This window comes from Dermochelys coriacea, chromosome 13, assembly GCF_009764565.3.
Source record: "Dermochelys coriacea isolate rDerCor1 chromosome 13, rDerCor1.pri.v4, whole genome shotgun sequence".
In the NCBI taxonomy this organism is placed as follows: domain Eukaryota; kingdom Metazoa; phylum Chordata; order Testudines; family Dermochelyidae; genus Dermochelys; species Dermochelys coriacea.
Window position 1 is genome coordinate 36,105,971 of NC_050080.1, and position 21,332 is coordinate 36,127,302.

The 21,332-nt window shown below is 47.8% G+C and overlaps 1 protein-coding gene and 1 pseudogene across 1 annotated transcript; both read right to left on the bottom strand.

Annotated features, from left to right (window-relative positions):
- Window positions 1–255: 255 nt before the first annotated feature.
- LOC119841612 lies at window positions 256–1,349 on the bottom strand (annotated as a pseudogene).
- Window positions 1,350–18,934: 17,585 nt separating this feature from the next.
- On the bottom strand, window positions 18,935–20,883 carry LOC119841613 (olfactory receptor-like protein DTMT). Its single transcript, XM_038369170.1, is given in 4 exon segments — window positions 18,935–19,188; window positions 19,191–19,262; window positions 19,265–19,346; window positions 20,629–20,883. Coding segments are annotated over 4 exon segments (663 nt in total).
- Window positions 20,884–21,332: the final 449 nt, after the last annotated feature.

Below are 21,332 nucleotides of genomic sequence, written 5' to 3' on the forward strand. Positions count from 1 at the left end.
CATACTCAAGCACAGTTTTTATCCCAAAAAGAGAGACGAGGAAGAGACATCACAAAGCCCACTAGTGAGTTAGCAATAGCTATAGATATTCTGTGCAGCACGCTCAGATAGCATGGTGATGGTCACAGTATAAATCCCTAAGACAGATAGATACATGTCTATGTAGATTTATGGATAGACATATAGATTCTGATATTATGTACATGGTGTAATCCTAAACTTGCTCATTTGACTTCCATGGAGTTAGTGCAGATTTTATGACATCATAAACAGATTGCGCCTTATTTTCTCAAGGAAGCAATTGATTATTACTATAAAGAAGCCCAGAATGAAATCACAGCCAAGGATCAATGACAGACATTTTTTTTTGTTGGTGAATAACCTCCACGCAATCAGTTTATTTAATGCAGCTTTGATCTCCGAGTTCCTCATGCTGTAGATGATCAGATTCATAATTGGAGGCACCACAGAATAGAGAACAGCCACCATGAGATCCAGCCCTGATGCTGAGCTGGAGGTGGATTTCAGGTAGGCAAAGAAGCCAGTGGAAAGTAATGAAGAGACCACAGTGAGGTGAGGGAAGCAGGTGGAGAAGGCTTTATGCCGACCCTGCTCAGAGGGGATTCTCAGCACCGTTTTGAAGATCTGAACATAAGACACAATTATAAAAACAAATCAGTTTAAACTTAAAAACACACTAAAGGCAAGAAGCCCAATTTCACTGAGGTATGAGCCAGAGCAAGTGAGCTTGAGTAGCTGGAGGATTTCACAGAAGAGCTTCTTGATGACATTGGACTGGCAGAGGGTAACCTGAAGGTGTTCAGTGAAGCGTAGACAATACCAGTAATCCAGGCACTGGCTGCCATTTGGACACAAGCTCCCCTGTTCATTATGCTTTCGTAGTGCAGTGGGTGGCAGATGGCAACATCTGTCATATGCCATGATGGTGAGTAAGGCAAAATCAGCTGCAGTGAAGAGGAAAAAGAGAAACACTTGGGTGACACATCCAGGATAAGAAATCACCCTCGTGTTTGTGAGGGAATTGGCCATGGATTTGGGGATGGTGACAGAGATGGAGCCAAGGTCTAGGATGGATAGATTCATCAGGAAGAAGTACATAGGGGTGTGAAGGTGGTGGTTCAGGGCTACAACCATGAGTATGAGAAGATTCCCCATCAGGGCTGCCAGGTAAATCAACAGAAACACCACAAAGTGCAAAATCTGCAGCTCCTGAACATCAGAGGATCCCAGGAGAAGGAACTCGGTCAGGATGGTTTGGTTGGACATTTTCTTTCTCAGTTCATTGTGTGATGGCTGTGGAAGGAAGGAGAAAGACAATGGTTAGGATTAGAGCTACAGAGAGAATGGCCCTGATTCCCCTCATTAATATCTCTCGATAAAAGTGTCAATTGTGCCCAGCACTCATCATTGCCAAGAAGTGGTGAGTTAACTCACGAGTGTAAATTGGCACAGCTCCCTTAAAGTTAATGGAGCTGCATCTGTTGACACCATCTGAAGATCTGGCTCAGGATGTGGATTGATAAAATACAGTATGAAGGATGGAGCAAAGCACATTCAACCCCAATGATCTAGACAAGATAATTCCCCTATTGGTCCAGACACCTTGCTGCAAACTTGGGGATGAAGCTAAAATACTAAAAAGCTAATGCTGCCTGATTTCCACTTTCCAGGAAAACTGGGATTTCAACTGAAGACATTTTCATAGGAAGTCTCTGCTATCATTAAAAATAACATATGTATTGGGAAAAAAAATTCAATACATCAGTGAAAATTTTCCAGTTTTACACAGTTTTTACCACCAATTGTTTGGTTCTCAGTTAACAAAAACAAAAGTTTGGTTTTCACAATTTCTATGAAAATTGTTGGGGGGTTTTTCTGCTGCAGAAAAAAAGAGGAGCTCTAGATGTGGGATTAAATGATAGTAAAAGATTTAAAGAGTTTCCATTCTAATTCGTAGTTCTAGAATTAAATTTCTGCAACATAATAATACCCCAAAATATTTAACTGAAATAGCAAACTTACAAAGTTGGTCTTTGGGAAATGTTTCCCAGTCTGTGATGCATTTGACAGTCCACTTGCCAGGATTCTTCAGCCATTGTCTATCTATAGATCTGTCAATAATGCCCCCATATCTGTATTATCCAACATCCATTTCCCTGCCTCTTCATCATATTTCCTGAGTTGCTGGGTCTCTCTGCAGTTCCTTGCAGACAGGGATCCATTCCAGAGATAGGCGCTCTCTTCTTCAGGCAGGTTTGGTGAGAAGTGAAGGACTAAATAGGATTGGGGCAGAAAGCCACTCCCAGCTCTGAAACATATCCTGACTTGTGTAGGCTTCAAGACAGGGTCACAGTCCAGGATGTATCTGTCCTAGGACTAAGAAGCTGAATCTGGTCTCAGGGCTGTGAGCCCAGCTCTGATCTCACATCTGGAGCAAACCACCCTGACACCTGCCCTAGCTGACCCTAATCCTACAGTGGGGAAACAGCATTTGCCCTTGCTCTTGCACAATGGCAGCAACCATGGATGGATGAGTGGCTAAAAACAAGGCAAGGGCTGAGGCCCAAAAAGTGTGTGTGAAGGAAACTGCAGAATGAACTATATATTTGTAGCACAGACATGTGACCTACAGTAGCTTGGAGTCCAATGTGACCAGACTTAGTTTCTTCATTAAAGTCACATAATCAGCTCTGAGAGAGCAGAGATTTATTCTCCTGTGTTGCATCAGCAGCTCTTGAGATACAGCCACCAGAGGAACCCACAGCCCCGGCTGCTCTGGCTGTTTGATGTTGGTCACTAAGAAGCAGCCAGAGGCAAACACTAAAAGCTCAGTGCAACATCCTAAACTGGTGTAAATTGATACAGTTCCATTCAGTTCTGAGTAATTAGGGCTGTTTACACCAAGTGGAGATTTGGCTCTTTGATTTAACTGGCGCTACTTGGATTTCCATTAGCTGGGGATCCGACCCTAAAACTGCCATAGAGCTATGTCAGTTTTGACCAGCTGGAAATCTGGCCTCCTTAACTCCAATGAAGCTATGTCTGATTTACACCGACTGGGAATCTAGTCCATTACACACTTTCTGATCCATATTTGCCTCTGAATCTGAACTGAAGATGAGACAAAAGTTCCAAACCAGTCTGCCCTTTCTTAGTAATCTGCCCAATGGGATTGAGTGCAACTTTTAATGGCTACAGAGAGATTCATTCCCACTGGGGACAGAACTTTGGAGGAATTCAGTTTTGCTAAGATTTTCTGTATCTGATTTTCAACTTCTACTACGATGAATGAACCAACTTTCTTTCTTCCTTCCTCGGCCATTAAATGTTTTCTTCCTGTAGACAACACTAAAATAAAAGGCTCGTGAGGCTGCAGATGCAAAGCCATATGATATCTTCCAGCTGTTTAATTCACACTAGTTGTAGGTATGTCAGAGAGACTGAACAAATATGAACGGTCAGATCCCCATCTGGTGCAAATCAATTGTAGTTCCCTTGGAGTCAATGGGATTGTCAAAGCTGATTCCCCACTCTGGCACTTCGAGTGCATAAGTTGGGGGACCAAAAGGATCCTAAAAATTAATACTGGCCACTCCAGACCGGTATTAAACTCCCAAGGTTACAGTTTTTCTCTGACCTTGGATGGGTAGATGCTGCCACAACCCAAGTGCAAAACCCCTTTGAGGATCCAGGAAGGCGCATTTGGAAATTCCTTCCAGTGGGGTACCCTCAAGCACTTTCACCACCACTTTGGGGAAGAGCTGAGAAATAAAAACAAAGCAAATCAGCTGTTGCCACCAGCTAACTAAACAACATGTGCACAAAACTCTTAGGACACAAAAATCCAATCCTGTTCTTATAAAAGGTAAATTTTATTAAAAACAAAAAAAGAAACTACATCTCGGAAATCAGGCTATTGATAGATTAAAAAAAAACTTCTAAAGATTAAGCATCAGGAATAACCTTCTTGAGGACCAGCTTAAAGGTTACAAGCAAAACAAAAGCATTTGGGGTTAGCACAGCGGAGGCCACAAGCCACAAAGAATTAAAAGGAGATAAACTTGATCATGTCTTCCATGATATTTAGAATAGAATCATAGAAGATCAGGGCTGGAAGAGACCTCAGGAGGTCATCTAGTCCAATCCCCTGCTCAAAGCAGGACCAAACCCAACTAAATCATCCCAGCCAGGGCTTTGTCAAGCCAGGCCTTAAAAACCTCTAAGGATGGAGATTCCACCACCTCTCTAGAGAACTAATTCCAGTGCTTCACCTCGCTCCTATTGAAACAGTGTTTGCTAATCTCCAACCTAGACCTCCCCCACTTCAACTTGAGACCATTACTCCTTGTTCTGTAATCTGCTACCACTGAGAACAGCCTAGCTCCATCCTCTTTGGAACCCCCCTTCAGGTAGTTGAAGGCTGCTATCAAATCCTGCCTCATTCTTCTCTTCTGCAGACTAAATAACTCCAATTCCCTCAGCCTCTCCTCATAAATCATGTGCCCCAGCCCCCTAATCATTTTTGTTCCCTCAACTAGACTCTCTCCAATTTGTCCACATCCCATCTGTAGTGGGGGGACCAAAATTGGATGCAATAATCCAGGTGTGGCTTCACCAGTGCCGAATAGAGGGGAATAATCACTTCCCTCGATCTGCTGGCAATGCTCCTACTAATAATACAGCCCAATATGTCATTGGCCTTCTTGGCAACAAGGGCACACTGCTGACTCATATGTAGCTTCTCATCCACTGTAATCCCCAGGTCCTTTTCTGCAGAACTACTGCTTAGGCCAATCGGTCCCCAGCCTGTAGTGGTGCATGGGATTCTTCTTTCCTAAGTGCAGGATTCTGAACTTGTCCTTGTTGAACCTCATCAGATCTCCAATACATCTCGGTCACTCTGGACCCTATCCCTACCCTCCAGCGTATCTACCTCTTCTCCCAGCGTAGTGTCATCTGCAAATTTCCTGAGAGCGCAATTCATCCCATCATTCAAATCATTAAAAAAAGATGTTGAACAAAATCGGCCCCAGGACCAAGCCCTGGGGCATTCTACTTGATATCGGCTGCCAAAAAGACATTAAGCCATTGATCACTACCTGTTGAGCCAAACAATCTAGCCAACTTTCTATCCATCATATAGTCCATTCATCCAATACATATTTTTATAACTTGCTGGCAAGAAAACTGTGGGAGGCCATATCGAAAGCTTTGATAAAGTCAAGATATATCACATCCACTGCTTTTCCTATATCCACAGAGACAGTTATCTCATCATAGAAGGCAATCAGGTTGGTCAGGCATGACTTGCTGTCAAGGTTCCTTCCCCACTCTGAACTCTAAGGTACAGATATGGGGACCTGCATGAAAACCCCCTAAGCTTATTTTTGACAGCTTAGGTTAAAACTTCCCCAAGGTACAAACTATTTTAACTTTTGCCCTTGGACTTTATTGCTGCCATGACCAAGCGTCTAAAAAATATATAACAGGGAAAGAGCCCGCTTGGAAACATCTTTCCCTGCAAAATCCTCCTCAAACCCTACACCCCCTTTCCTGTTGAAGGCTTGATAAAAATCCTCACCAATTTGCATAGGTGAACACAGACCCAAACCCTTGGATCTTAAGAACAATGAAAAAGCAATCAGGTTCTTTAAAGAAGAATTTTAATTGAAGAAAAAGTAAAAGAATCACCTCTGTAAAATCAGGATGGTAAATACCTTAGAGTAATCAGATTCAAAACATAGAGAATCCCTCTAGGCAAAACCTTAAGTTACAAAAAGACAAACACAAGAATATTCATTCTATTCAGCACAGTCTAATTTCTCAGCCATTTAAAGAAATCATAATCTAATGCACATCTAGCTAGATTACTTACTAAGTTCTAAGACTCCATTCCTGTTCTGTCCCAGGCAAAAGCATCACACAGACAGACAGACCCTTTCTTTCTCCCCCCTCCAGCTTTTGAAAGTATCTTGTCTCCTCATTGGTTATTGTGGTCAGCTGCCAATGAGGTTATCCTAGCTTCTTAACTCTTTACAGGTGAAAGGGTTTTGCCTCTGGCCAGGAGGGATTTTAAAGGTGTTTACCCTTCCCTTTATATTTATGACACGCTCCCCAAATCACAGATAGGGTGAAAGGCTGGCAGTGATTTCTTCCTGGAGCTCTAGGAGAAAACAGAATTAATAATAAAGACTAACAATATTTTCCACATCTCAAGGACGATTTTAACCAGTTGATTCTTGGAAACTTTTCACGGGACAGTGCATCAGCCACTTTGTTAGAAGCTCCTGAGATGTGTTGGATGTCAAAATCAAAATCTTGGGGACCTAATCTGCACCGAAAAAGTTGTTTTTGTTATTTCCCATGCCGGTATGAAGCCACTGCAGCGCAGCATGATTGGTTTGCAGGTGAAAACGCCGTCCCCAAACATATGTGCGTAGATTTTCCAGAGCGTAGACAATGGCGTAACATTCTTTTTCACTGACTGACCAGTTGCTTTCCTCTCAGACAGCTTCTTGCTGAGAAACATTACAGGGTGGAATTCTTGATCTGGTCCTTCCTGCATTAAAATTGCTCCCACACCACGCTCGGATGCATCTGTGGTTACGAGGAACAGTTTGTCAAAATCTGGGGCCCTTAATACAGGGTCAGACAAGAGTGTCGCTTTAAGCTGGTTAAAGGCCTTCTGACACTCTTCGGTCCACTGAACGGCATTTGGCTGTTACTTTTTCGTTAGGTCTGTCAGTGGGACGGCGATTTGGCGCTATTGCGATACAAATCTCCTGTCATAACCGGCCAAGCCTAAGAAGGATTGAATCTGTTTCTTTGACTTTGGGACAGGCCACTTTTGGATAGTATCCACTTTGGCCTGTAGGGGGTTGATAGTTCCTTGACCCACCTGGTGTCCAAGGTAAGTCACTCTGTTTAGGCCTATTTGACCCTTCTTAGCCTTAACAGTTAGTCCTGCCTCCCTTATGCGCTTGAAGACTTTTGTAGATGTTCCAGGTGTTCTCCCCAGGAATCTGAAAATATGGCCACATCGTCAAGGTAGGTGACTGCATATTCTCCCAATCCCGCAAGGAGACCATCAACAAGTTTTTGGAAGGTGGCGGGTGCATTCCGCAGCCCGAAAGGGAGTACATTAAATTCATACAGCCCGACATGGGTGGTGAAGGCTGACCTTTCCTTGGCGGTTTCATCTAGCGGTACCTGACAGTACTCCGTGGTTAGATCCAAGGTAGAGATGAACTGGGCCTGTCCCAGTTTCTCTAATAGTTCATCTGTGCGTGGCATTGGACAGTTGTCTGGGCGAGTTACAGCACTTAGCTTACGGTAGTCCACGCAAAAATGTATCTCCCTGTCTGGTTTGGGAACTAGAACCACTGGAGATACCCATGCACAGCCAGAGAGGTGGATTACCACCATCTATAGCATATCCTGGATCTCCCGTTCTATACCAGTTTTAGCTTCTGGAGACACCAGCTAAGGTTGCACTTTAATTGGGTGATCATTACATGTGTCAGTGGAGTGGTATGCCCGTTCAGTCAGTCCTGGGGTGGCTGAGAAAGTCAGCGTGTAGCTAGTACACAGCTCCTTGATCTACTGTCACTGCATATGCCCAATGGTCATGGAGAGGTTCACCTCTTCCATGCCACCAGAACTTTTCCCTCGTAGTAGACACCTTTAGGCCACTCAGCGTCATCTTCTCCCTGGGCTGTAAACTGACAAACCTTTAATTCTCTGGAATAAAAGGGCTTTAGAGAATTAATATGGTATACCTTAGGCTTTCGGTTGGAGGTGGGGAATGCTATGAGATAATTAACAGCTCCCAGGCGCTCCTGGACTGTGAATGGCCTTTCCCACGACACTTCCATTTTATGGGCCTGGAGCAACTTTAAGACCATGACCTGGTCTCCTACTTTGAAGGAACGCTCTCTGGCATGTTTATCATACCAGGCTTTTTGCTCTTTTTGAGCATTCTATAGATTTTCTTTAGCAAGGGCTCAAGAGGTTTGGAGGGTGTTTTGTAGGTTGGTTACAAAGTCCAGAATGTTAGTTCCTGGAGAAGGTGTAAACCCCTCCCATTGCTGTTTTACAAACTGTAATGGCCCCTTAACCTCGTGGCCATATACAAGTTCAAATGGTGAAAACCATAAACTAGGACGTGATACAGCTCTGTAGGCAAAGAGCAACTGCTGCAACATTAGGTCCCAATCATGGGAATACTCATTTACGAATATACATATCATGGCCCTCAAAGTCCCATTAAATTTCTCTACCAGGCCATTTGTTTGATGATGGTAAGGGATGGCAACCAAGTGATTCACCTCATGAGCTTCCCAAAGGCTTTCCATAGTTCCTGCCAGAAAATTAGTTCCTGCATCTGTGAGGATGTTGGAGGGCCAACCTACCCTGGCAAAAATGTCTGCTAGTGCTTGGCACACACTTTTAGCCCTGGTGTTGCTTAGAGCTACTGCTTCCGGCCATCGGGTGGCAAAATCCATGAAAGTCAGGATGTACTGCTTTCCGCTGGGTGTCTTTTTCGGAAAAGGACTCAGAATATCCATTTCAGCTACTCGCTGAAATGGAACCTCAATGATGGGGAGTGGCTGGAGAGGGGCTTTCACCTGGTCTTGGAGTTTTCCCACTCTTTGGCATACCTCACAAGACCGGACATAGGTAGAAACATCCTTGCCCATTCCCTCCCAATGGAATGACCTCCCCAAATGGTCTTTGGTCCTGTTCACCCTAGCACGGCCACTAGGATGATCATGGGCTAAGCTCAAGAACTTGACCCGGTACTTAGTTGGAACTACCAACTGTCTCTGAGGATGCCAGTCATCCTGGTGTCCACCCGAAAGAGTTTCCTTGTATAAAAGTCCTCTTTCTACAACAAACCTGGATCAATTAGAAGAGCTGAGAGGTGGTGGGTTGCTCCGTGCCACTGTCCAAACTCTCTGGAGGCTTTCATCTGCTTCCTGTTCGGTCTGGAACTGTTCCCTTGATGCTGGAGACATCAGTTCCTCATTGGATTGTGGACCTAGGCTTGGTCCCTCTGGAAGTGATGTACGGGATGGGGCTCTTTCTGTGGACTGTGAACCACTCTCCACTGGTGAACTATGTTGGGGTTCAGGCTCTGGTTGAGCCTCTGGTGAAGGGTTATCAGCTGCTTCCAGTTCAGGTTTGCTGGGGCCCTCTGGTGTTGGGGTTGCAAGTACTGTATTCATTGCTGGCAATGGGTCTGGTGCTGGTTGTTCCGGTTCTGGGACTGGCTCTGTCTGGGTCTCTGGGACTGGATCCACTACTGCTGTTGCAGACATTGGCCTGGGGTGCGTGTCCATCATCTCTGACCGGGTCCTGGTAGAAGTTTCCAGAACAGAGCTAGGTGTGACGGCTTGTTTAGCCTGGCTGCAGGTGACCATTTCCAACCTCTTGGCTAGCTTCACACGATTGGCCAAGTCTTCCCCCAACAGCATGGGGATGGGATAATCACCATAGACTGTAAAAGTCCACGTTCCTGACCAGCCCTTGTACTGGACAGGCAACTTGGCTGTAGGCAAATTGAAAGAGTTGGACTTGAAGGGTTGAATTATCACTTGGATCTCTGGATTGATTAAATTGGGGTCCACTAAGGAAGCATGGATAGCCGATACTTGTGCTCCAGTGTCCCTCCACGCAGTGACCTTCTTCCCATCCACACTCACAGTTTCCCTCCACTCCAAGGGTATCTGGGAGGTATCTGGGTCTGAGGACCTCTGGGGTGATTCCGGTGCGATGAACTAATCTGTGGGGGTTCTTGGGGCAGTTGGCCTTCACATGCCCCGGCTCGTTACATTTAAAACATCGTCCAGCTGACGGATCACTGGGGTGAGGTGGGTTGCTGGAGAATTGTGTGGCGGGACGATAATGTGTCTGGAGGGTTTCTTGGGGGTATTTGGGGCCTTGGGCTGACCCCAGTAGTAGGGTGTGGTCTGAGCTTGTCCCTTCTGGTATCCGCTACAACTGCGACCAGTTTTTTTTTTCTTTTCTGCCACCTCCACCCATTTGACTCTTATTTCCCCCGCCTTGATTACAGTTTTGGGCTTCCCATCTAGGATGCATCTTTCTATTTTCTCAGGAATGCCCTTTAGGAACTGTTCCATTTGCATTAGGAAGGGCAAATCTTCTGGAGATTTAACACTTGCTCCCGATGTCCAGGCATACCAATGTTTCATAATGCAGTAGGCATGTCGGGTAAATGACACATCTGGTTTCCACCTTAGGGCTCTGAACTGCCAACGAGAATGCTCGGGTGTTAGCCCCATTCTGACTCTCGCCTTGGTTTTAAACAGTTCAGACTGGTTCATGCATTCCTTAGGCATTTCAGCTGCCACCTCTGCTAAGGGTCCACTGAGCTGCGGCCTCAGCTCTACCATGTACTGGTCTGTAGAGATGCTGTACCCAAGGCAGGCCCTTTCGAAGTTTTCTAAAGGCCTCAGTATCATCGTCTGCCTTGTAGGTGGGGAATTTTCTGGGATGAGAAGTGGTACCTGGAGAAGGATTGCTATTCTGCTGCGCCTTTGCCTTCTCCATCTTCAGTTTATGCTTCCTCTTTTTCCTTTTCTTCCATTTTTTCCCCCTTGCCTCCATAGCTCTCCTGTTGGCAGCCTCCCTTTCCTCCTCAGCATGCTTCCATTCTTTTTCCTTTCTCTCCATAAATCTCCTGTGGGCAGCCTCTTGGGCTTTTTCCTTTTCCTCCATTTCTTTTTCCTTTGCCTCTATAGTGCTCCTGTGGGCACCCTCTTTGGCTGTTTCTACTTTGGGCTCTGTCATGTTTGCCTCTCGGTTTTTAACTAACTTTACACCCGAGAGTTAGAAATAAAACAAACAAAAACTTGGCTTGTAAAATTTTGCTGTGCTGTAACCGGATATTTATGTTCTCTGATAGTGTTCGTCAGCTTACAGAAAAATCCTTAAAAAAAACCCCTAACACCTTTGTCTCCAGGCAAATAGACAGAAAACCTCTGTATTTGCTCTTAGGTAAAAAAAAAAACAAAAACAAAAAACAAAAAAAACAAACCACTTCCACAGGTCTGTGAAGACTTGTGAATTTCCCTGCAGGATAACTACCCTGCCTTTAGGTGTAGAAAACTCCAGCTCACAAAAAACAATTCCCTTTTGTCTCTGCTCTGGCCCCCAAGCAGAAACAAAAAAACCTCTAACTGCTTCCAGCTGAAAACCTGCTTTACAGCAGCCCAAAGGAAAATAAATCCTTTTTAAAATTTGTGCTTCTTGTTCAAAAAAAATTAATCTCAAAATGATTTCAAGTTAATCCCACCACTCTGCTACCATGTCAGGGTTCCTTCCCCACTCTGAACTCGTGGATACAGAATGTGGGGACCTGCATGAAAACCCCCTAAGCTTATTTTTACCAGCTTAGGTTAAAACTTCCCCAAGGTACAAACTATTTTTCCTTTTGCTCTTGGACTTTATTGCTGGCACCACCAAGTGTCTAACAAATATATAACAGGGAAAGAGCCCGCTTGGAAACGTCTTTCCCCCCAGAAACCCTCCCCAAACCCTATACCCCCTTTCCTGGAGAAGGCTTGATGAAAATCCTCACCAATTTGCATAGGTGAACACAGACCCAAACCTTTGGATCTTAAGAACAATGAAAAAGCAATCAGGTTCTTTAAAGAAGAATTTTAATTGAAGAAAAAGTAAAATCTGTAAAATCAGGATGGTAAATACTTTACAGGGTAATCAGATTCAAAACATAGAGAATCCCTCTAGGCAAAACCTTAAGTTACAAAAAGACACAAAAACAGGAATATACATTCCATTCAGCACAGCTTATTTTATCAGCCATTTAAACAAAACAGAATCTAATGCATATCTAACTAGATTACTTACTAGGTTCTAAAACTCCATTCCTTTTCTGTTCCCGGCAAAAGCATCACACAGACAGAGAGAACCTTTGTTTCTCCCCCCTCCAGCTCTGAAAGTATCTTGTCTCCTCATTGGTCATTTTGGTCAGGTGCCAGCAAGGTTATCCTAGCTTCTTAACCCTTTACAGGTGAAAGGGTTTTTCCTCTGGCCAGGAGGGATTTTAAAGGTGTTTACCCTTCCCTTTATATTTATGACACTTGCCCTTGGTGAATCCATGTTGACTGTTCCTGATCACCTTCCTCTCCTCCAAGTGCTTCAAAATGGATTCCTTGATGACCTGCTCCATGATTTTTCATACCTGGCCCCAAGCTTCTTAGAGCATAGTTGCAGCCCTGTCTGCCTCTCCCTGAGAGCAACAACAGATTGAAACAAGACTTCCCTTTTGTCTATTTTAAAAGTTCTAGCCTTCCCATTGGCTCTTTTGGCCAGGTGCCCACTCTCTTCCTTTTACCTAGGCATTGCAGTGGGACTTTTAACCTTTACAGGTAAAGCAAGTAGAGCTGCTAAGAGGGATTTTATAGCTAACTGGCTGGCTGGGTTGATAAAAGGAAGCTTACCTCCCACACACACACTTCATTTATCAAAGGAGTCAAAATCACGTCCCCAACTTGTGTAGATCTGCCATGATCTTGTGTAGAGTCAATGAGGCCAGATCCCCAGATGGTGTAAATTCAATAGTGCTATGGAGCTATTCCAGTTGACATAGAATCATAGAATCATAGAATATCAGGGTTGGAAGGGACCCCAGAAGGTCATCTAGTCCAACCCCCTGCTCAAAGCAGGACCAAGTCCCAGTTAAATCATCCTAGCCAGTGCTTTGTCAAGCCTGACCTTAAAAACCTCTAAGGAAGGAGATTCTACCACCTCCCTAGGTAACGCATTCCAGTGTTTCACCACCCTCTTAGTGAAAAAGTTTTTCCTAATATCCAATCTAAACCTCCCCCATTGCAACTTGAGACCATTACTCCTCGTTCTGTCATCTGCTACCATTGAGAACAGTCTAGAGCCATCCTCTTTGAAACCCCCTTTCAGGTAGTTGAAAGCAGCTATCAAATCCCCCCTCATTCTTCTCTTCTGCAGACTAAACAATCCCAGCTCCCTCAGCCTCTCCTCATAAGTCATGTGCTCTAGACCCCTAATCATTTTTGTTGCCCTTCGCTGTACTCTTTCCAATTTATCCACATCCTTCTTGTAGTGTGGGGCCCAAAACTGGACACAGTACTCCAGATGAGGCCTCACCAGTGTCGAATAGAGGGGAACGATCACGTCCCTCGATCTGCTCGCTATGCCCCTACTTATACATCCCAAAATGCCATTGGCCTTCTTGGCAACAAGGGCACACTGCTGACTCATATCCAGCTTCTCGTCCACTGTCACCCCTAGGTCCTTTTCCGCAGAACTGCTGCCGAGCCATTCGGTCCCTGAATGACCTGACATGACCTGAATATCTTTATCATGATGCCTAGTTTCATGTTTGTTCCAGTATTTCTGATTCTCATTGTTTAAAACCACCATGCCATTTTCATAACCATGAAATATTCCCAGATCTTGAGATCATGGTTTATAGACACAAACCTATGAGATGGGCACCCAGCTGGGAAGTTGACAGATCAATATATAGACAATAGGTATGGGGCTGCTAGGTAACATAACAGGGGTGGTATAGCAGATCAAGAGACCCTTGGTTCAAATCCAGGTGCCCCCTCATTTTAAATACTTAACGTTTTTTGGGGGAGGGATAGCTCAGTGGTTTGAGCACTGGCCTGCTAAACCCAGGATTGTGAGCTGGATCTGGGGCAAAAATTGGGGATTTGTTCTGTTTTGAGCAGGGAGTTGGACTACATGACCTCCTGAGGTTCCTTCCAACCCTGTGTGACAAAGTTCCTCCTCTATCTTGGTGGGTCTTGTGCTTATTGGCAGATTTGCTCCCCTTGGAGCTTCAAGGCAGCCCTCAGTTTGGCCATTTTCATGAATCCACAGTCCCCGTCAACTCCTCCTGTGTCTGACCAGGAATTGGGAGGTTTGGGGGGAACCCAGGCTCATCCTCTACTCCAGGTTCCAGCCCAGGGCCCTGTGGAATGCAACTGTCTATAATGCCTCCTGGAACAGCTGTGCAACAGCTACAACTTCCTGGGATACTTCCCCATGGCCTCCTCCCAACCCCTTCTTTATTCTCACCATAGGACCTTCCTCCTGGTGTCTGATAATACTTGTACTCCTCAGTCCTCCAACAGTATGTGTTCTCACTCTCAGCTCCTAGCACCTCTTACTCCCAGAGCGCGTGCACGCACACACCCCACAACCTGGGGTGAACTCCTTTTTAAAACCCAGGTGCCCTGATTAGCCTGCCTTAATTGATTCTAGCAGCTTCTTGATTGTCTGCAGGTGTTCTAATCAGCCTGTCTGTCTTAATTGTCTCCAGAAGGCTCCTGATTGTTCTGGAACCTTCCCTGTTTTCTTACCTAGGGAAAAGGGACCTGCTTAACTTAGGAGCTAACATCTCTCCTTTCTATTACACTCCTGCATTACTCTAGCCTGGAGAAAGAAGGAGGGAGAGGGCTGCTACAGCTGCTGCTGCTAGGCCCTGGGCTCCCCCTGCAGCGACTATTGCTTCTCTGGCTCGGCTAGACACCACCCCTCTCCCTGTTCTCTGCTACCTGGTTGCTGGCTGGCTGCTGGACCCCCCACCCTTGGGTGCTGCTAGTGCTCCAACTGCAGCCCCTTGGGGGGGGCTGCTGGCCTGCTCCCCAGAAGTGGGGAGTGAGGGATCCCAGCCTTTGCTGCTGTGAACACCACCACCACCACCTGAGAGGGGTCATTTCTGCCTGCCTGGACCACCACCTGGAGTTCCCGGGGCTGCTGCTGCTGCGGAGTCTGCTGCCTGGAGCTGCTGAAGCTACAAGGAGGAGAAGAAGGGACCATCTACCAGTGGGGGAGCACCTAGAGACTTTGCAGACCACTGTGGAGGGGGCCTTAAGACTGAGTAACTTTCAAACTGTGCTCTTGTGGTGGGGGTCTTGAGTGTGTTTCTAGGGATACAGGGGGTATGGTGTGGAGCTGCCCCCTGATGCATCTGTGTGTCTCCCCCAACCCCCACCAGTACCACCACCGCTGCCCCCTCCACCACCTCCACTGGCTGCATACCATCTGCCTCAGCTCCTGCCTCTGGGACTCCGCTGCTTGCTGGGCCTGCCGCGCCCTTTCACCACCTTTTGGGCCTGAAGCAGCAGCCAGCCCAATCTGACTCTTTGACAGCGCACGTGGGTGCACGCGCCTCCCCCATCCCCCTGGACTGGACCCCTTTAGTGAGCCCCTAGCATTGTCCCCCTTTGTTTTTGGTGCCCTCCTCCCCTGCCCGCAGCCTAGCGGGGAGGAGTGGTCGACTTGCCTCCCCTCTCCCCTCCTCTCTCTGGTGTTTTCCCCTCCCTCCCTGCTCCTTATGGCGGGGCACAGGATGGGTGGGGCCCCTCCAGCAGCCCCAGACACCCTTCCCCCGCCTGCCCCTCCGTCACCCCCCCAAGCCTCTACCTCACGCGCCACTGCCAAACCACCTGTCCCCTCCAGGGCGCTGGCAGCAGTGGGCACTGGGGTGACCTCTGCTGCTGCCATGCCTCTCGCCCCCTCGGATTCCGGGGGAGCCCCCCCAGCCAGTGGGAAGGGCTAGGGGAAGAAGAAGGGGAAGGGCCCCGCTAAAAAGACCAGGCCCTCCACGGCGGGGACTGCCCCTACTGCCATGGCCTCACCACTGGCTACAGTGTCCCTACCCACTGCTCCCTCCACCAGCTCTATGGGTGTCCCTCCCTCAGCCCCCAGGGCATACGCCCAGGTGGCAACGCCCCCCCCCGCCTCCTGCTACATCATCTCTCCCGCCCACCGCCTCCACTACCATCTATAGCGGCTGGGGCCCCTTTCCCACCATGACTAGGAAGCACGGCGTCCATTGCCTCCTGGTGCCCACCTCCCCCCATGTGGAGACCTACGTGTGGATGTTGGTGACGGTGGTGGGGCCCATGGCCATTGTGGCAGCCTCCAAAATGTATGGGAAGGTCATGTTCTTTTTAGCATGGGAGGCCGACACCCAGGAGGCGGTGGAGAAGGTCCTGGCGGGGGGACGTGTTCGTCCCCCTGGAGCCGCTGTACGACCTGGGCGTCCGCCTCGTCCTGACATCAGTCCCTCCCTTCCTTCCAAATGCCGCCCTATTACCTGCCCTCTCGACCCTGGGGAAGCCCCTTTCCGTTCTGAGCCCTGTCTCACCGGGCTGCAAGGACCCCACCCTCCGTCATGTCCTTTCGTTCCGCCGGCAAGTGCAGCTCCAACTGCCACCGGCAGCAGGTGACGGAGAGGTGCTTGAGGGGTCCTTTTTGGTCCTCTACCAGGGGGCCCATTCCTGGGTGCATTACTCCACAGGGAGGCCCAGTGCTACCTCTGCCAGGCGATGGGGCACGTCCGGAGGGGCTGCCCGTTGGCCCAGCAAGGAGAGGCATCCGGGAGCTCTGAGCCCCAGCGGGGCGCCGGCCCCGTCATCACCAGCACCCCAAGTTGCCTGGCACCCAGAGCCGCCCCTCCTCCCACTCAGTCCACCACTGCTCCTGCTCAGGCCCAAGGTGCGCTCCCCCCAGCACGCCCAGATGAGCAGGAGAGCTGCGCCTCTGCTGCCTGCAGTTCGGCGGGGCATCTACAGGAGGGTGCGGCAGGGATACCACCGAGTGCAGGAGAGGGCCTGCCCCGGGGGATTTTTCCCTCCCTCATGCCGCTCCACCGCTGCCTCCCACAGTCCCTGAGCCATCACCCCTGCCTCCCGACCAGATCCCTATTAGCCGGCCCCCTGATGATGCCATGGAGGGCTGGGCCCTAGTCCAGGGGAAGCGGGGCAAGCGGAAGGCTCGAGCTCCGCTCCTTTCCACCTATGCGGAAGCCTCCCGGAAGACCAAAAAAGGCAGGCACCGATGCCGAGCCCTCTGCCTTGCCCAGAGGCATGTTCCATCCCCCAGTGCCAGCGGGGGAGGGCATGGCAGCATGGGAGGGCAGTACCGTCCCTCCATTGGAGCCCCTTCCCTTCAAGGCCCGCGATGGAGCCCCTCCTGCCCCATTACCATCCGGAGCCCCTGTGAGCCCCGAGGCGAGCGTCACTTCGGGCATTGGCGGGGAGACCTCTGGGGTGGTAGAAGGGGAGCTCCCCTCCATCTACGAGGAGATCGAGGCCCTGGGTCTGACCCTGGTCACCCAGGGGGAGGACGACCCTCTGCCAGCAGGCCTCGATCTGAGTGACCTCACCCCGGCACCCCCTTCTCCATGCTCCTCCTCCCCAACTGCTGCTTCTGCTCCCACCCCCGAGGGTGGCCTGGGCTCCTCCATCAGGGCACAGTTTTTTAATAGTGAGGGTGATTAACCATTGGAATAAAGTGCCAAGGGAAGTAACGGATTCTCCATCTCTTGGTTTCTTCAGAACCAAACTATAGACCTTTCTGGAAGATAGCCTTTAATCAAACACAAGTTATTGGGCTCAATACAGTAGTAACGGGGTGGAATGCAATGCCCTGGGTTATACAGAAGGTGACACTAGATGATCTAATGATCCCTTCTGGCCTGAATCTATGAATCTCCAAGTCTATGTAAACAGATCCTGGATTCAGTTGTATTACTCATTTTTGGGTTTTAACATAAGAACATAAGAATGGCCATACTGGTCAGACCAATGATCTATCTAGCCTGTATCCTGTCTTCTGACAGTGGCCAATGCCAGGTGCCCCAGTGGGAATGAACAGAACAGGTAATCATCAAGTGATCCATTCCCTGTTGCCCATTCCCAGCTTCTGGTAAAGCTAATAGGCATTGATGGACCTATCCTCCATGAACTTATCTAGTTTTTTTTTTGAACCCGGTAATAGTCTTGGACTTCACAACATCCTCTGGCTAAGACTTCCACAGGTTGACTGTGTGTTGTGTGAAGAAATACTTCCTTTTGCTTGTTTTTAAACCTCTGCCTATTAATTTCATTTGGCGACCTCTACTTCTTGTGTAATGAGAAGGAGTAAATAACACTTCCTTTTTACTTTCTCCACACCAGTCATGATTTTATAGACCTCTATCCTATTCCCCCCTTAGTCGTCTCTTTTCCAAACTGAAAAGTCTCAGTGCTTTTAATGGCAATGTGTAAATACAATTACAAGAAAGGGTATTTTGTAAATACAAGAATCAATGTCCACGGGCTGACCTCCTTGGGTTTACTTCCATAAAGTGCAGATTCATAGGTTTATTAATAGAAAGAGAATTTGAAGATAAGACAAGAATAACAGAAAGAAAAACAAATCTGGTGTCTATAATGCAAAATTGAGTGTTATCTCTTAACACAGGATTCCACAGTTTGTTTGGGGGCCTGACACATTCCTTTGGAGCATTGTAAATGATGACACAAAGTTGCAAGAAAATGGAGAATTATTATGTTTTATTATGGCTAGGAGTGTCAAAGGAGTGAGGGGAGTTAGACAACCATCTACTGAACGCAGCTACCTAATTCACTTAGGCTCAATTGAAAAAGTCATTTTATTTGTGTTTCATTAGCACTTAGGGACTAAACCTAAACCATGGCTCTATTGTGCTAGGTGCTGTGCAGACAAGAAGAGACAGACATCACCCTGAAGAGCTTGATATATAAATACAGAGTGGGAGAAATGAATTATTATCATGTTATATTATGTAGATGGGAAACTGGGTCACATAAAAAGCCAAATTCCCGGCTAGTGTAAATCAGCTGCCGCTTCATTGGAGTTAATGAGCCATATCCACAGCTGGAATAAAATGACATCTCTTCATTGGGGACAAGGGACCAGATTTGCAGCTGGTGTAAACTGGCATAGCCTCACTGAAGTCAATTGAAAAAGTGACTACTCAAAATCAGCCTGGGATGGAGTTAGGACTTGAACTCAGGTTTCTGGAGTGCCAGGCCTGTGCTCTGTCCTTGTTGGAATCAGACCCATTCTTGCTTCATCCCTTCTGCTCCCTGCTCCTGCCGAGGGCTCTCTGGAGTGCCCCTTGCACCTCCTTGTTCCTGAAGCTGTAGATGAAAGGGTTGAGCATGGGGGTGACAATGCCATAAAACACAGAGACCAGCAGGTCCTGCTCTGGTGAGTGGCTGGCTGAGGGGGGCATGTAGATGAAGATGATTGTGCCATAGAAGATGCTGACCATGGCCAAGTGGGAGAAGCAGGTAGAGAAAGCCTTGATCTTGCCCCGGGCATGTGGATCTTCAGGATGGAGGAGAGGATGTTGAGGTAGGAGAGCAGTGTCAGGCAGAAGGGGAGGATTATGAGACAGAGAAGGTCAGCAGCTGCCTCAGGGAAGTATTAGAGCAGAAGAGCCGGATCAGGGGTGGGATGTCACAGAAGAAGTGGCAGATCTGAAGAAGAAGTGGCAGTCAAGCCCGACTAATCTAATTGCCTTCTATGATGAGATAACGGACTCTGTGGATGGGGGAAAGCAGCGGACGTGTTGTTCCTTGACTTTAGCAAAGCTTTTGACACAGTCTCCCACAGTATTCTTGCCAGCAAGTTAAAGAAGTATGGGCTGGATGAATGGATGATAAGGTGGATAGAAAGCTGGCTAGATTGTCGATCTCAAAGGGTAGTGATCAATGGCTCCATGTCTAGTTGACAGCCTGTATCAAGTGGAGTGCCCCAAGGGTCGGTCCTGGGGTCGGTTTTGTTCAGTATCTTCATTAATGATCTAGAGGATGTCGTGGATTGCATCCTCAGCAAGTTTGCAGATGGCACTAAACTGGGAGGAGTGGTAGATGCGCTGGAGGATAGGGATAGAATACAGAGAGATCTAGACAAATTGGAGGATTGGGCCAAAAGAAATCTTATGAGGCACAACAAGGACAAGTGCAGAGTTGTGCACTTAGGACGGAAGAATCCCATGCACCACTACAGACTAGGGATCGAATGGCTAGGCAGTAGTTTTGCAGAAAAGGACCTAGGGGTTCCAGTGGACGAGAAGCTGGATATGAGTAAACAATGTGCCCTCGTTGACCAGAAGGCCAATGGCATTTTGGGCTGTATAAGTAGGGGCATTGCCAGCAGATCGAGGGACGTGATCGTCCCCCTCTATTGGACACTGGTGAGGCCTCATCTGGAGTACTGTGTGCAGTTTTGGGCCCCACACTACAAGAAGGATGTGAAAAAATGGAAAACATCCAGTGGAGGGAAACAAAAATGATTAGGGGACTGGAAAACTTGACTTATAAGGAGAGGCTGAGGGAACTGGGATTGTTTACTTTGTGGAAGAGAAGAATGAGGGGGGATTAGATAGCTGCTTTCAACTAACTGAAAGGGGGTTCCAAAAGGATGGATCTAGACTGTTCTCAGTGGTAGCAGATGACAGAAGAAGGACTAATGGTCTCAAGTTGCAGTTGGGGAGGTTTAGGTTGGATATTAGGAAAAACTTTTTCACTAGGAGGGTGGTGAAGCACTGAAATGTGTTACCTAGGGAGGTGGTGGAATCTCCTTCCTTTGAGGTTTTTAAGGTCAGGCTTGACAAAGCCTTGGTTGGGATAATTAAGTTGGGGATTGGTCTTGCTTTGAGTAGGGGGTTGGATTAGATGGCCGCCTGAGGTATCTTCCAACCCTGATATTCTGTGATTCTATGATCTAAATGGTGCGACAGAAGCTCAAGGAAAGGACCATGGCAGTATTGATGACGGAGTTCAGGTGGTCGATGACCCATGAGGCCCCCAGAAGCAAGGCGCAAACACGTCTCCTCATGAGGAGGATATAGCGTAGTGGGTGGCAGATGGCAGCATAGCGGTCATAAGCCATGGCCAAGAGGAGGACACACTCAGTGCCACCCTGGGCAACAAAGAAATACATCTGTAAGCAGCAGCTGGTGAAGGAAATGGCCTTGTCTTCAGAGTGGAGATTCCACAGCATCTTGGGCATCGTCTTATTGGGATCCGGGAAGTGGGCGGGCAAAGCCTGTCCACCGCTAAAGGATCCCCCCCAGCCTAAAAGGGGGATCCACAGGACCTAGATACCCAAAAAATTCCGGGGGACAACTAATAAAATAACAGGGACAGGAGTGCGGTCAAAAGCACAAACAAAGGGAACCGGACGGGGACACCGAGCAGAGAACCCTGGACAGCGCCCACTGCTCCTCAAAGGCATCAAGGGAGTCAGAGGACGCCGCCCAAAGGAACTCTGCCCGGATACGTGAACGGACCAAGGATCGGAAATAGGCCCCACACTCACAGGAGACTCCATTGGTTAACCTCCTCACTCTGGTTTTGTAGATGGCCATTTTAGCTAGGGCCAGGAGGAGGTTGACCAGGAGATCCCGTGACTTTGTGGAGCCACGGATAGGGAGTGCATAAATGAGAAGGTGAGGGGAG